This window comes from Rhinichthys klamathensis, unplaced genomic scaffold (genome assembly GCF_029890125.1).
Source record: "Rhinichthys klamathensis goyatoka isolate OS25496 unplaced genomic scaffold, OSU_Roscu_1.1 h1tg000538l_1, whole genome shotgun sequence".
Lineage (NCBI taxonomy): Eukaryota > Metazoa > Chordata > Actinopteri > Cypriniformes > Leuciscidae > Rhinichthys > Rhinichthys klamathensis.
The window spans coordinates 107,442-122,766 of NW_026607013.1; the positions used below are offsets into that span (position 1 = coordinate 107,442).

The window sequence follows — 15,325 nt, forward strand, 5'->3', positions numbered from 1 at the left end:
AATATAGAGCGGCCCGCTCATTTTAAGATGCCCATCAACATTAAAATCCAGGCTACGCCACAGTTATAGTCAAATTCCCCAATACATTTATTTACGAGACGTAGGGCCTATCAGTAATGATAATGGTCACATTTCTAATACGAAAAAAACATAATATGCAACCAAGGCCAAATTATGACAAACAGAAAAGATTAATTCATTACATTAGTAATCGTTATAGATCTTAGTAAAACTCACTATAAAGAGATGACTTTCTTACCTTTTCTTGTGGTTCTTGAAATGTCGGATGAAATTTGACGTTGTGGTTGTCGTGTCGGATATTCTTGCGTTGCATATTTTGCATCTGGCTAATCCTTTTTTATTGGCACGGTCCAGTTCAAAATCCTTATAGCCAAACGAGACTATTTGTGGAGCTCGACTACTGTCTGCCATGTTTGGCGCAGTTTGAATTGAGCAGCGTTAAAGTCACAGACGCTGATTAGTCGTGCTGACGTCACAATAATTATTTTTTTAAATGAATTTTATTGCTGTTTGTTTATTATAAGTTCAAGTCATTGTCGAGTCTTCCACTTCAAGTCAAGTCTCAAGTAACTTGTTCTCAAGTCAAAGTCAAGTCAAGTCATTTTCATACTTTAATCAAGCAAGTCTCAAGTCCTGAAAATTGTGACTCGAGTCAAGTCATGTGACTCGAGTCCCCCACCTCTGCAAAATAGTATGTTACAAAATGAATGTAATTACAAAATAGTATGTTACAAAATGAATGTAATTGTATTTAGTTGTATGAGGTAAAATGTGTAATTCAATTAGTTACTAATCAAATTAATAGTAAATCGCTTTACATTGATAAAGTAATCCAAACCACATTTATAATGAGTAACTTATAACAGTAAGCAATTACATTTCCAAAGTAACCTTCCTAACACTGAATGTATGTGAGATTCAACACATTCTTTCTGTTGAATCTCTTTCTCTTTCATTCTTTATGACTGTGTGGAATTTCTTTGAATTGCCATGAATTTAATTCGACTTCCTGTCATTCCAATTCAAATTCAAATTCATGAATTGAATGGAGGCCAATTCTGAAATTCTGAGTTTTGCACAAGCCTGGTATGCAGTGCCCAAATTATTATTTTGGACAGACAAATGAAACCCTCCTTTCAATTAAAATGAAATGTTCTCATTAATTTATGGAGAACGAAAGAAATAGACTCGTTCAGTGTAGACATAATCACTAATTTAGTCATTTTGCACGCGTCCGATGTAGAAAAAATGTAAAAAAGCAACATATGATGGCAGAGCTTTCAGCTTATAGATACCCCTATCCTAGAGAGAGTGAAATGCTACTAAGTGCTAATGTGGATTTCTGTCTAGATATGTAATAAACATTTTGCAAAAGAAAACCTCAAAAAGGTTCATTTTAGATAAAGTAAGAGAGAAACACACCTGTTCACCGGTCATTTTCCACAGCTAAGGCAAAGGCAAGCACGCGTTTCAAATCAGTGCTTCTCCCGGGAGACTAGCGCTAAATTAATCCCCGAGCTTAGCGCCATCTACTGTTTTAGAAGAGGAAGTTGCTCAACTGCATTTGTGAGAAAATCTGCCTGGATACATTTGTGAGAAAATCGAGCTGAGAGATCTCATAAAAAGCCAAGGGTCTCACAATCATAACAGACAGATGTGCATTTGTATGCACTAGATTTGGTATTTGTTCAAAGGTTACATGCAATTTGTAGGATGGTTTGTATTTATTTGTAAAATATTATCTAGGCTCATTTATTTATATTTGCAAAACACAGTGTTACTCCACTGCATTTTCGCTTAAATTGACCTTTGTATTTGCACATTACTTTCTGTTTGTTTGCAAGTCGAGTTTTCCTTTGCAAAGCAGATCGAGTTTTGAGAGTCGAATTTTCCTTTGCGAAGGAGATCGAGTTTGTTTGCGAGTCAAATTTTCTTTTGCAAAGCAGATCGAGTTTGTTTGCAAAATGCTGGATTTTTTTGTTTAATTATGGCACAATATTAACTCCATACCAATTCCCCACTGATTCACCTCTCAGTACCCACCCTTCTCTCCGCTTTCATTCTCTCATTTCCAGAAGGATGTCAAGTGTGTGACTTGTGTGAAGGGGGTATTAGCCACTTGATGAGCTGAAGTCTTCGTCCCCTTCACAAACTCCTGTTTTAACACTAGCAGGGTCTTCCTTAACAGATTTATAGGTTTGTAATACATTATTTTAAGGGTATGTGGATTTTGAAGTTGGTAACCAATCACTCAGTTATAAGTATATTAAAAACAATATTAAAACATAAAACTTCATGTACTTGCATATTATCCTGCTTTGGCATCAAGCAAACACGGTTGAGCTTCCATGTTTAGCATATTTGATGCGGTATAAATATAAATGTGCTTATAGGCGAATTCACGGAGCCGGCGTGGTGAGCACCGCTAACATCCACAAACGCTTTACAGTAAATAAAGCAATACACATGAACCGGAAGTGGAAGGTTGTTCACACTGTAAACAATGCACGCATAATCTGGGATCAAAAAGTCAAACCAAAAGGTCTTTTTGGCGGACATATAAATATCCGAAGCTAAAAATCAAAAAGCGATCAAATTATCCACATGATGACTGAATCAAATCTGGATTATTTTTGCCTATCCGAAACTTGGCTGCATAAAAATTCCCATACTGCTGCGCTTTTAGTTCTCCTACAGGAGAGATAGAGCTGATCCCAAAGGGGGAGGGGTAATGAGCTATGTGAGAGATAACATACAGTGCAGTGAAATCCAGTGGAAAACCCCAATTGATCTAGAATGTGTTGGGTTAAATTTATCTCTTGCACCTCAGATGTCTCTCACATTAATAGTCTTATATCGACCACCATCTGCTAACATAGACTTTTATGATAAGTTCAAGGAAATGTTAAAGCAGTGTGATTTTAAAAAGGAGGTTATAGTGATGGGTGATTTTAATCTACACTGGGACGATAACAGTACAAGGAAAAAACTGCAGCAAATTATGGATGGATTTAATCTTGTCCAGATGGTTAAAGGACCAACACGGATCACAAACAATTGTAGCACCCTAATTTACTTAATCTTCACCAATCATCCGGAACGGATCACAAAATCGTTCAATATGTTAACTGGTCTCTCAGATCATAACATGGTGCTGATAACAAGAAAATTAACCAGAAAGCGATTTGCAGCTTATTCTGGAAAAAAAAGGAGTTCATTGGCATTCCAAGGAGCAAACAAGAACAATTTCACACAGCAATAAGAAATATGAACTGGGACACTCTATTATTGGACAATGAATTGGAAATAACTAGTCAGAAATTCACTGAATGCTTACAAACAAAAATTAATGAATTTGCAGTGACAATTAAACACAAAAACAGAAAGCATTATTTTCCCTGGCTCAGTGATGATATCAAACAATTAATGAAAGACAGAGACAATGCCCTTAAAAAAGCCATAAAGTCAAAACTATCTTGTGACAGACAAAAATTTGCTTCGTTACAGAATAAAGTGACAAGACAACTACGAAAAGCAAAGGCAGACTTTATTACAATGATTAAAAGCTGTCATGGAAACTCAAAAGCGATTTGGGAACAGATCAATAAACTAACAGGTAAAACTTCCTTCTAGTAATAACTCAATACAACTAAAGAACAATGGGATGCTTATGCAGGATCCATCTGCTGTGGCACAGACACTAAACGAGTATTTTGTTGATTCTGTTGATACCATAGCCAAAAGTTTCCTTGTGAAATAACAACTTACCTGTTATTAGTTCAGATTTGTTAATTGAGCCCCCACTATATCAAAAATTTGTATCCATATCTGATGTGGAATAGGTAATTACACAGCTTAAGTCTTCAAGAGCAAAAGACGTGTATGGGATGGACACACTCATGCTAAAACAAATAGGTCAGTCAATTTTGGGTCCACTAACGCATATCATTAATGTGTCACTAGATCAGGGGAAATTTCCTGAGTCATGGAAACTTGCTAGTGTCATTCCTATATTTAAAGGTGGTAACTCCCTTCTTACATCTAATTACCGACCTATTAGCATTTTGCCAACAGTATCTAAAGTTTTTGAAAAACTGGTTGCTAAACAAATCACCAATCATCTTAATTGCAGCTCTTTTCCCTTGCACTTAATGCAGTTTGGTTTAAGGGCTAATCATTCCACAGAGACACAGCAACATGTTATTTTCTGGAAAAGGTTCAATCAAATATGGACAAAGGAGGGGTAGTGGGAGCACTTTTTAGATCTTTTTAGATCTTCGTAAAGCATTTGATACAGTTAACCATTCAGTTTTACTGCATAAACTTCATGCATTTAATTTTTCCCCAAAATTCATTAGCCTCATTAATTCATACCTTTTATCTCGTTCACAAAGTGTAAGAATTGACCAATATAATTCTACCCCCTTACTATTATCAACTGGTGTTCCACGGGGTTCAATTATAGGTCCAATTCTTTTCAGTTTATACATTAATGATTTACCATCTTTGTGTAAGAACTGTGACACTTTGATGTATGCAGACGACACTGTTGTCTTGGCCTATGGAAAATCCACAGAGGAAGTTGCCTCAAAACTAACAGAGGCCATGTCACTGATCTCAACCTGGCTAGAGCAATCCTGTCTGCAATTGAACATATCCAAAACAGTAACCATGTTCTTTTCAAAAAATAATATAAATATAAAACCTGAAATTTTAATATCTGGAGAAAGATTACAGGTCGTCACAGAATATAAATATTTAGGATTACATATAGACTCAAACCTCAACTTCAAAACTCACATAAAAAAAGTTAGTAATAGGATTAAGTTCAGTCTAGCGAACTTCAGATTCATTAGAGACTTTCATTCAACAGAAGCTGCTAAATTATATTTCTTTTCTATGATTTTATCCCACATAACATGTTGTTTAATAAGCTGGTCCAATACTCACTCTACAACAATAAAACCATTAAAAACATTATACAAACAAGCATTAAAAATACTGGATAAAAAAAACCATACCACTACCACCACTGTAGTATTCTGAGGAAATATCAATTACTTACTTGGGATAATCTCATTAAATTCAAAAACATATGTTTAATTTCTAAAATCAGACATGGTCTAGCACCTCCTCCACTATGTGACTTTATACATTTTAGATCTAGTGAGGTTAGGGCAGGGGTAGGCAAGTTCGGTCCTAGAGAGCCACTGTCCTGCAGAGTTTGGCTCCAACACTGAAAAAAAACTCTCCTGCCTATAGCCCTAGTAATCCTGAAGACATTGATTAGCTTGTTCAGGTGTGTTTGATTAGGGTTGGAACTAAATTCTGCAGGACAGCAGCTCTCTAGGACTGAACTTGCCTACCCCTGGGTTAGGGTAACCAGAGGGGCAGTGAGGGAAGACTGCATTATCCCCCGGAGAAAAACAGCTTTTGGTCAGGCTGTTTTCTCCGTAAGAGCAGCGCAGCAATGGAACACAGTGCCCGAAACCATCAGAGAGTCTTTGTCATTCTTTTCATTCAAAAAGAATGCAAAAAAATGGCTTGTAGAGAGCCAAACTTGTGGGCACTATTGCTTTCTGTGTGCATTTAAACATTATATATTTATTTTATATGAATTGTATTTCTTAACCATAATGTGTTGTATGTAATTTTATTTTTGTGATTTTATACCTGTGGTTATCTTTAAGGTTGCCTTTTTTACACCCGGCTGGGGGACTACCGATGAAAATTAGCACTTTTGAGCTAACTCGGGTACATTTACATTGTTTCAATGTTGATTAATGTACACGGTCCCCTTTCAAATAAAGAGAAATGAATGAAAAAAAAATGAATAAAAGACTAAACTAAATCTGTTCATCTTATAAAGTGATTATGTCTCTTCATAAGGCATGGATAAGACCCCTAAACTCATGAGCTGCGTTCAAAATCAAATACTTCCCTACTATGTAGTATGCGAAAAACACTTCGCCAAAAAAGTAGAATGTCTGAATACAAAGTATTCGAAAAACAGTAGGCGAAAAGTAGGAGGAATTAGGCACAAGTTTTGTTGAAATTGTCTTTCAATGAAGGGACAAAAAACTAATTTCAAACTAAGGTTATTTCATTAAAAATACCTTCATTTGTGTTTAGAAGATAAACTAAATGTTCTGGGTTAGGAACAAAAAGAGGATGGGTAAATGATGACAGAATTTTTATTTTGGTGAACTATCCCTTTAACCCAAAAGTTATTGCAATAGTAATGCTCGTCTTGGCACCACTAATAATGAGACAAAAAGGAAGAAATGGGGGAAAAAAGGAACTGAGAGAAGAAGAGTTGTGAGATATTTGGCAGCAAGCTCTAATCAGTCCTCTATCTTTCCCCTCAGAAGAGAGGCAATTACCTGCTCTCGGACACAACATGTTCCAGTGACCTCGCTGCCTAATCCACTTTTATCTTGCTTGAATGAAAACTCACACACACACACGAAAAAAAGAAAGAAAAAAAAACTAAATATATAGGCACACTTAACCTGCATCTCTCCTTTCCTCAAAGAAAAAAAAAGGTTTAGTACTTAGTTTTCCTCCAGCTTGTTAAAAAAAGAAAATGTATTATATCATGACAAATCAACCTCAGTATTTTGAAAGAAAACTGATATTTTGAGAACAGTGTATATTTCAGAACTCAACTTTCTTACCAGTCCAAAATGACTACTGAAACAACATGACATCATGACTTTGCGTAAACATACACGCCACTTTCAATTCAAGTGGCGTGTTATCTATACGCATTTTGAGCTATCCGCGTGTATGTCCACGCCGAAATCTTTTGCGTGTATGTCTACGCCATTAAACGTCCGAGTGATTCCGCGTGTATGTGTACGCCGTTAAATGTCCGAGCGAAACGAAGCAAAATCTATATTCTACATCTGTGGAGCGATATTTCTTTTCCTAGGATGGTAGGAGAAGACTCATAAATGGTATTAACCCCAGTGACGGGTAGGTTTAGGGACGGGGTTGGGGTAGGTCATATATTTATATGTACATAATACAGTAATATAACGTTAAGTCAAAGGCGTTGATAAACACGCTGAAAAGCGATTATGCGTGTTGATAGCACGCCAAAAATGGAAATACGAATTGGCGTGTCATACATACGCCATTTCATGAGATCAGTCTGACTGAAACTAACCTGCACAAATGTAACACCACAAGGATGAATACACACACACACACACATCACCTCGACCTCGCACATTTCCACATCAACTCCACCCAGTGTTGGTGAACTACGAGAAAAGGACTTTCAAGGAGAAAACTAGGACAGATATTATTACTAAACACCAGAAAACAATACTGTTATTAGAGTTGGTATTTATTCTAACAATAAGAATAAGAAAATGTTTGGGCTCTGCCTACCCATCTGTGGGGAATCTCTGAATAGCCTTCTCAAAGTAAGAACGGCTGAAGTTTATTTTTAACAAGGTCCCTGTCCCTGATCAGTCTGATCTTAACAGTTCGAGGTACACATTTCGACACAGAGCGTTTTGCGGCCCTGTTGTTGAACCCAACAGAAAACCTGCAGCCTGCGAGTAAGTGCTGTGACTCAAAGAGTCACCCAGGGAACCCAAGGAAGAAAAATTATAAATATTGACTAACATTATAAAGAGGGCTCAAGGAAATAGAAAAGGATTTGACCTCTTTAAAGCTGCAGTCCATAGCTTTTTTAAGTTAAAAATAATCCAAAATAATTATATTAAAAAAAACTTATTCTGCCAGTGGTCAAAACTATCTGCTTGCCATAGCTAGATTCAAAACGGTTAGCTTGTAATAATGATTTTAATTCCAGTGGTACTGGTGGGTTTCCGCGGGAAATTCGAGCATGTCTTTGCGTCATTACGTCACACCCGTACACATAAAGAAGGAGTTTCGGCTAGCCGGCTATACTGCGCGTGACGAGATGTTTAGATGTATAGGCTTTTCTCGCAGCACTTTACATAATTAAACTTATGGCGGATCCAGAAAGATCCAAACAACAATCATCAGTGTCAACTGGAGATTCAGCAGTTATAAAACCCAAAAGACTTCGTACTTCGGATTTAAGGTGGCTAGAGAAAGAGAAAGAAACCGTCTCATGCGAACACAAGGATTTAAACATCGGCGGGGCTTTTGAAAAGTGCGTGAACTCCGTGTTTTGAAGGGGTTCAAAACGGAAGAAGAGACGGCTTTTTTCTGCTGAACAAGTAAGTTAAGACATTTCAATAGTTCAATCGTGTAACAGTACGTTTTCTTAATTCACACAGTTATGGAGTTTCCTTTGTTGTGCCTTTCTCGTTTTGCTATTATGGAGAATATGAATTCTGAACTACACAGGTAACCATAAAACACATTAAATTTAACATTAGTCACGCAATGCTGATGTGATGTTGTTAACATGAACAATTTGAGAACAAAGTAGGCTATAATTTGCACGGTTGCTGTAAATCGCGTTGATTAAATCTAACGAAGCTTATCATGTCGAATGCTTTTTCCCCCTTAGTTGGTCAGAAAAAAAATGGATGTTACTTACTTGTTCAGAAGACATTTTCTTATGAAAATTCTTATGTTGGTCAAACTTTCAAAAAGTGAATCTGTGATTCTGAATGACAGTATCCACACAGCGCGGTGACTGACAGCACCACTCGCCTCAAAACACTGTGTTCATCCGCGCTGTTTCATGCCGATTTACAACCCACGTAAAGATGATAATTCCGCGAATCACTGCAGTTACAGATTTCGAACAGAGAGATGGCGACAAAGAGGAAAAGCTACGGACTGCAGCTTTAAGGAAGCACAAAGAAAAATCATAACAAAAACAATCTGTGTATTGTACAAAAGCAGCCTCATTTATCAAATTTATCAATTAATTGTTTTTACCTCTTCTAAAAAATAATCAGCTTTTCCTCTCATTATAAAACATACAGTATTTCCAGTTAGAATTATTTAAAGAAGAAAATTTTAAGGCTTGTTCAGCTCATCATAATGCCAGAAAGTCAAGGCCAGAACGTTACGTCTCTGAGAGACTTAGTGTAAAACATCTGTGGGTTTCCATTTTTTGTATTGTCATACAAATCACAATCCACAAGCTTCATATCTAACAGTTAAACAACTGCTACTGTTTAGTTCAAAACTATATAGTTCAATAATTCAACACTACAACTTATACCTCAATGCTGCTACACTTTATGTATATTGCCTTATTTAATTCTCCGTCTTACTCTGTATACCTATTGTCTCTACCTATGGTTTCTGCCTTAAATTATTACATTGTTTAACACATTTTTAGCTAACTGTGATTTGTATATGTACACATAGACAGTTACCTCTGATGAGATCACTCTAAATTGTAATGTGGACTGCATTTTCTGTAAAACTGCTTTAAACCGATGTATATTGTGAAAAGCGGTATACAAATAAATGTGAATTGAATTATCTATATTTACTATCACTATGTTTTTGTCACCGTTGTTCCCTGAAGGAACTTTTTCGTTTTTAACCATTGCCATGCAATGTGCTAAAAATGACAATGAAGTTGACTCTGACTTTGAATTAAATTGTTAAATTTAATTTAATTAAATTGTTACAGTAAATTGGTCTTAATATCGTTAAACAAACCTGAAAAAATAATTATTGCTTTATAGAGCCTAAGGCAAACCAAGATAAGAATTTATGTGTGTATACAAATCATAAATTAGTTAGGGTTTCTGGCCAGGGAAAACCCAGACAAAAACCCAGACAACTTCCGGCAAATTTAGATTTGCTCTGAAAGTTAGTCTGGCAAAGAGCTCATTCAAGCCCATTTCCAATCCGTTGAAATCGAGGCACCAATCAGAAACGTTGGGGCGGGCTTTACACGATGGCGACAGCGCTGGGATTTTGAAGCAGATTTTGTAGCCTACATTACAAAGATGGATGCCGCCGTCGAACATCACTCGTTCGAATCAGCTGTTTTAAAGCTGCAGTCGGCAACCAGGCTAGGCCAGTTGAGAAAGAGAAATTCAAACTTTCTGACAGGCAAAATTAAACTTGGAGAAAACAGAATTCACCCATCTGCCAGAACTCGGCTATAAAAGAATAGTCTCCATAGAACCGGGATGGGGATTACAGGATTAAGAATGACTTGCAGATCTGATTCACTTACCTCTGCAGACGGATCTGATACCCACAGGACTTCCCTTCCCCCACCGGCTCTGCCCTTTCTGAAGCCACTCTCTCTGCAACCTAAACAAAAGCACTTACTTTTAACCTCACACCTTAAATAGAAAAATACTTTAGTGGGACCACAGACACTCTACAAATTAGGTAGGAAGAGTGGGATCAGATACGCTGCTTTTTAATGAAGTTGTGAAAGAAGAAAGAACAAAAACAAAGAGGCCTAATAATATTTCATTTCTGCAATGTATACTGAACTTGAAAGCATCTATATGGCTTGTCACTGGTCCAGTGACACAACTTGCCCCATGTTAGAGATCATGGTGTTATATAAAAAAAATCATCAGGAAAAGGAATAGAATACAGTTCAAAGGTTTTTAAAGAAATTAATACATTTTATTCAGCAACGATGCACATTAAATTGATCAAAAGTGACAGCAAATTTATAATATTACAAAAGAGTTCTATTTCAAATAGGGCTAAATGCTGTTCTTCTGAACTTTCCATTAATCAAAGAATCTTGAAAAAATATGTATACAAATATTTAGCAGTAAAAATGTTCATCATTGATAGGAAATGTTTCTTGGGCACCAAATCAGCATCTTAGAATGATTTCTGACAGATCATGTGACCTATCCTGGAGGATCACCAGCACTGCACATTTCTGATGTCTCTTATCTAACACAGGCCAGGGTTTTCAAACTAAGAGAGTGCAAGGGTGTCCGTGGAAAAGTTTAGAGAAAAACAATGTTAAAATTGAATAATGCTTTTACTTACCGATATGGCACTGATACGCCGTGGCTGCGTGCAAACCACCCTGCAGAGAGAGCCCATGCCCCTCTGGATGAAGTCATCAAGGATGAACTGAGTGACCTGGGTGGTCTTACCACAGCCTGTCTCTCCACTGACTACCAGTACCTGGTTAGCACTGATCAGTTTAACCAGCTCCTACAGTAAGACAAAACCGAATGATGCATGAGAGAACTAAAAATAGTAAAATTCACTGGGTGATCAGCGAACTAAAATGCTTCTTCACATTAAAACTAAAGTCTAAAAGAGACATAACAACATAATTTTTACGCTGTAAAAAAAATTCTACATTTTACAGAAAAATACTTTACTGTAGCATTTTTATGCTAGAGTAAAAACAGTACAAAAACGTTAAGTTACCTTACATATACGGTGAAAAACTGTAAATAATGTAACATCCCATTACATTTTACTGTAAAATACTGATAGTAAAAACTATCAATTACCATAATAAAAAAAGGACATTCCCAGAAGTCCCAGAGTTAAACATCACATATGATTACATTTTTATAAATAATTTTGTCCTTTCTTATTTTTGTTATCAGTTATATACATTAGTGTGTTTTGTGTTACATTTTACGTTATTTAGTTCATGTTTATTGCGTTATTCTAGTGTTGTGTGTTCCCCTGAGTGTATGAGCCTGTGCACAGTCTTGACCATGTTTTATGAACAGACCACTTTAAGATTAACTCTGATTCATCATGTGGGTTTCTATTGTGCCAGCTGTATTATTGTGGTGGTTATCGGTATATTTTAAAGTCCCCCTGTGGTGAAAATCAAGCTTTTAAATGTTGTTTGTATGACTATGTAATGTTTTTAATATGCTTTAAGACAAACCATGTGCAAATTCATAAGTCAACACCATTGCTGAGTATTTTCTCCTTAAAACTGCAGTGAACCAAAGACAGTCTAAAAAATGCAGTTTGAAATCACTGGTGTTTCTGACGTCACAAACTACCTCGTAACCAATCACGACAACGTGTGATTGTCAAGGAGCGGATGTCTGAGCTGGTGTGAGTGAATGGAGGCGGGGCTAATTTGCATATTCATAGAACCGCATATAAAAAATGAGACAAGGGTGTAGAGTTACATTTAAGCTATTTTAAGGCATGACACATTTTTTTTTTGAGGAAAAAAACTTTTAAATATGTCACTTTTAAACACTGCTAGTGTTTTACAGCTAATTTTACAGTGATATAACTGTATATGAATCACAAAAGGTGACATTTACCTCTCTCATCCCATAAGAAGGTAGCTTCTCTCTGAAATTCTGAAAAAGGAAATGCCACATTAAAACAAAGTTGTGGGCAAAAGCGCTTTTCTTTTTTTGACACATGAAGGTTTAGTGAATAGTTCTCTGTCCGTCTCACCAGCATATCAATGTATCTAGCGTTATCTTTTTTCTTCTCCTGATCTTTCTTGAGCTCCTCATCCAGGGAGGCTGTCCGCACAACATCCTGGAATAAGTATTCCAGGTCAGCGTCATTAAGCTCCTCTTTCACATTTGCTCCCAGCTCATCCTCCCGTTTCTGCTCTTTAGGCTCAATTTTTGGCACTTTCACAATGTTCTGCAGTTCCGGAGGATCATCTCCGTCAAAGTAACTAGAATGCAGACACAATTATTTAAGCATAATTATGGAAAACACAATTTTAAAATACCTTGACATGTCCATGATTTCAATGACTATGTAGACCCAGATGATTGTACAATATTGTTTTGCACCTGTGGCCACTGGGCTCCTCCTTCACCCTCCAGCTCTGAGATGTGGAGGGATGGCCGTCTCTGCCCGGATCTCTTTGGACAGAATTCAGCAACTGAGTAATGTGCTGCTCTCGTGATTCATCCATCTGAACAACTGCCCTCTAAAAATGACACAACCATTCTCAGTCTTAAAATATGCATAATCATATCATAGATATTGATTGGTCAAATAAACATTTTCCCAGACTGTTTTAAATAGTGTTGCACAAAATGGTACCACTCATAAACTTTAGTTTAGTTTATATTGAAATAGATCTAAAGACTTTTGCATAAATGCTTGAAAATTGTTTAGTAAACAAACATAAATTGTTCTCAATTATGAATTTCTTACAAAATCTTACTTTATTACACCTTTTCAGAATGACTTTGACCAAGTGGTGATGTAAATCAGCCACGATCGCATAAGGTTAATAATAAAAAGGTGTTTATTTCAGTTCAGAAATGTTGTGTACAATTTTTTTCGCCCATAATAAAATGTCTCACAAACATCAATATTATGCCACTGACTCATATAGCTGTCAATCTCAGACAACACATTACCAAGTACTATAATTCAACATATTTTATAAACAAACAATCTGACATCATTGTAACCGTCTACTACTCACAGATTTCCTCTCTGCCTCAGATCTTTTAATGCCGCCCCATTTGGCATACCACAGTCCAATTTCTCGACCCTTTAAATGGGGTGGATGTTTGCCTCTGCCTCTTCCTCCTCCTCCTCCTCCTCCTCCTCCTCTTCGTCCCCTTCCATGTCCTTGCTCTTCCCTTGAGTCCCAGTCGGAGCTCCTCGGGTATCCTGCACCCCCACTGGATCCAGCCCCTCCATCCCACTTGGATTCTCCATCTCCGAACCGCCGACCCCCTTCTCTCCGACCGCGTCTATTACCGTACCCACGATTCATGCCGCCGGACTAATAACTGCACTAAGCGATCATATGAACCAGAGCAGCTGCTGCAACTCTGATACCGGTTTAAAGACGATTAAGAGTTATGATACCTTTGATTGTCATTTATCACTACGTACAGTCCAACATAACGATATTTTCTCAAATATCTGAAATGTCGTACACATATGACGAAAAGGTAAAACCGAGGCGACTATTATTGACGCAATGGTATCCGATTGGTGCTGGCTGCGCATGCGCTGTAAATAAAAATTTCAAGCGGCGCTGCTGTGACTTTTATTTTTTTATTTTTTACTGACTTTACTCATCTAAATCCTAATCAAATCACAGGTAGAGTTAATATGACAGAAAAAAAATCATAAAAAAAATATACGTAAACCTGTTTTATTATTTATAATCTCTATTCTTATTAATATTATATTATTCACCTGAAAAAAAAAAAAACAGCTTAATCAAGCCTAACATTGGGGTTCTATTTTCAATGGGTCTAGTCTGACAAGCAGAAAAGTGCTCAAAACCAGCCAACAGATATTCAATAATAATAATGCGTTATATTTATATAGCGCCTTTCAAAAACCCAAGGACACTTTACATAATTTTGACAAATAACACAAATGATATACAGATGAATAATCAGGGAACAACAAAGTGAACAAGCAGTCAAACAGTATAACATAATAACCGAAATAAGTATGGATCTGACAATGTATAGTATGTAGGATAGACTATGACAAAAAAAATATTTTAATTCAGTGAGTCAGTGGCTAAACTCACCCATGTAAATGTCTTAGTAGGCTAGTGATTGAATGCATCAGAGGATCACCTCACCTTACTGAAACATCCATGAAAAATCCTGTTCTATCCCACTATCAACTGGAATAAAATCATTAACCGCTGTGGTTGAACATGATGTAACCAAATGGAGGGAAAACGTATAGCCTACCTCTTGAAAAAAAACTTTTTCCAGAGGAAAAAAAATGCGAATGAGTTTTCCCACACAGAGAAGGCAGTATCATGAAGGTTTAATGTTCATCTCAAGACCCAGGAACACTAATTATGTTCACTTAGCATCTCCATTGGTGGTGTAGTAATAGAAACATTTCAAGTCTAAGAGAATTCGTTGTCTCCTGCTTTCCTGCAGTATCACACAGCAAAAAATACAGTATCAGAAAAAAGGAGCTGTGTGTTTACTGCCTTTGAGCATGAAGACTTCAGGCAATTGTCCTAATGCTTATACTCTAATTGGCCTCTCCTCATATTGTCAACAATGTCTTGTTTAAAGGCAGCAGAGCATACAGTCAGAGATTAACAGGGAGCTGAAACAGCGACTGTTTTAACAAAAGGCAGGGAGCTAATTAGAACCCTGTGGCATTGGAGAACTGAGAGGGGAAGGTGCGGAGGACTTATCCTGCGGAAGCTTCCAGACCCAGTCATGAAATATGTATTACATTATTAAATCAACCTACACCCACCATTCTTTCTCTTCCTCTTTCTCTCTCTGCACATTCTACCACAAACACACACTCACACCTTGAATTGTGTTTCAAGAAAATGTGTTAACTTTAAAAATAGCATTGATTATCCTTTTGAAACATATAGTTCTAGAGCTTTTTGACCCACATTGTCCACAACAATATTCAAATTAAAAATGTA

At 36.8% G+C, this 15,325-nt stretch overlaps 1 protein-coding gene across 1 annotated transcript in view; it reads right to left on the reverse strand.

The window, feature by feature from the left end:
• dhx36 (DEAH (Asp-Glu-Ala-His) box polypeptide 36) overlaps window positions 1-13,678 on the reverse strand; it is a 119,065-nt gene extending 105,387 nt beyond the window's left edge. The window contains exons 1-6 of the mRNA XM_056238753.1: window positions 13,373-13,678; window positions 12,726-12,865; window positions 12,373-12,604; window positions 12,234-12,272; window positions 10,969-11,139; window positions 10,181-10,260 (exon numbers count right to left, since the gene is read on the reverse strand). Coding sequence (XP_056094728.1) covers window positions 10,181-10,260; window positions 10,969-11,139; window positions 12,234-12,272; window positions 12,373-12,604; window positions 12,726-12,865; window positions 13,373-13,669 — 959 coding nt within the window. The 5' untranslated portion in view covers window positions 13,670-13,678. The remainder of the gene's footprint in view (window positions 1-10,180; window positions 10,261-10,968; window positions 11,140-12,233; window positions 12,273-12,372; window positions 12,605-12,725; window positions 12,866-13,372) is intronic.
• Window positions 13,679-15,325: the final 1,647 nt, after the last annotated feature.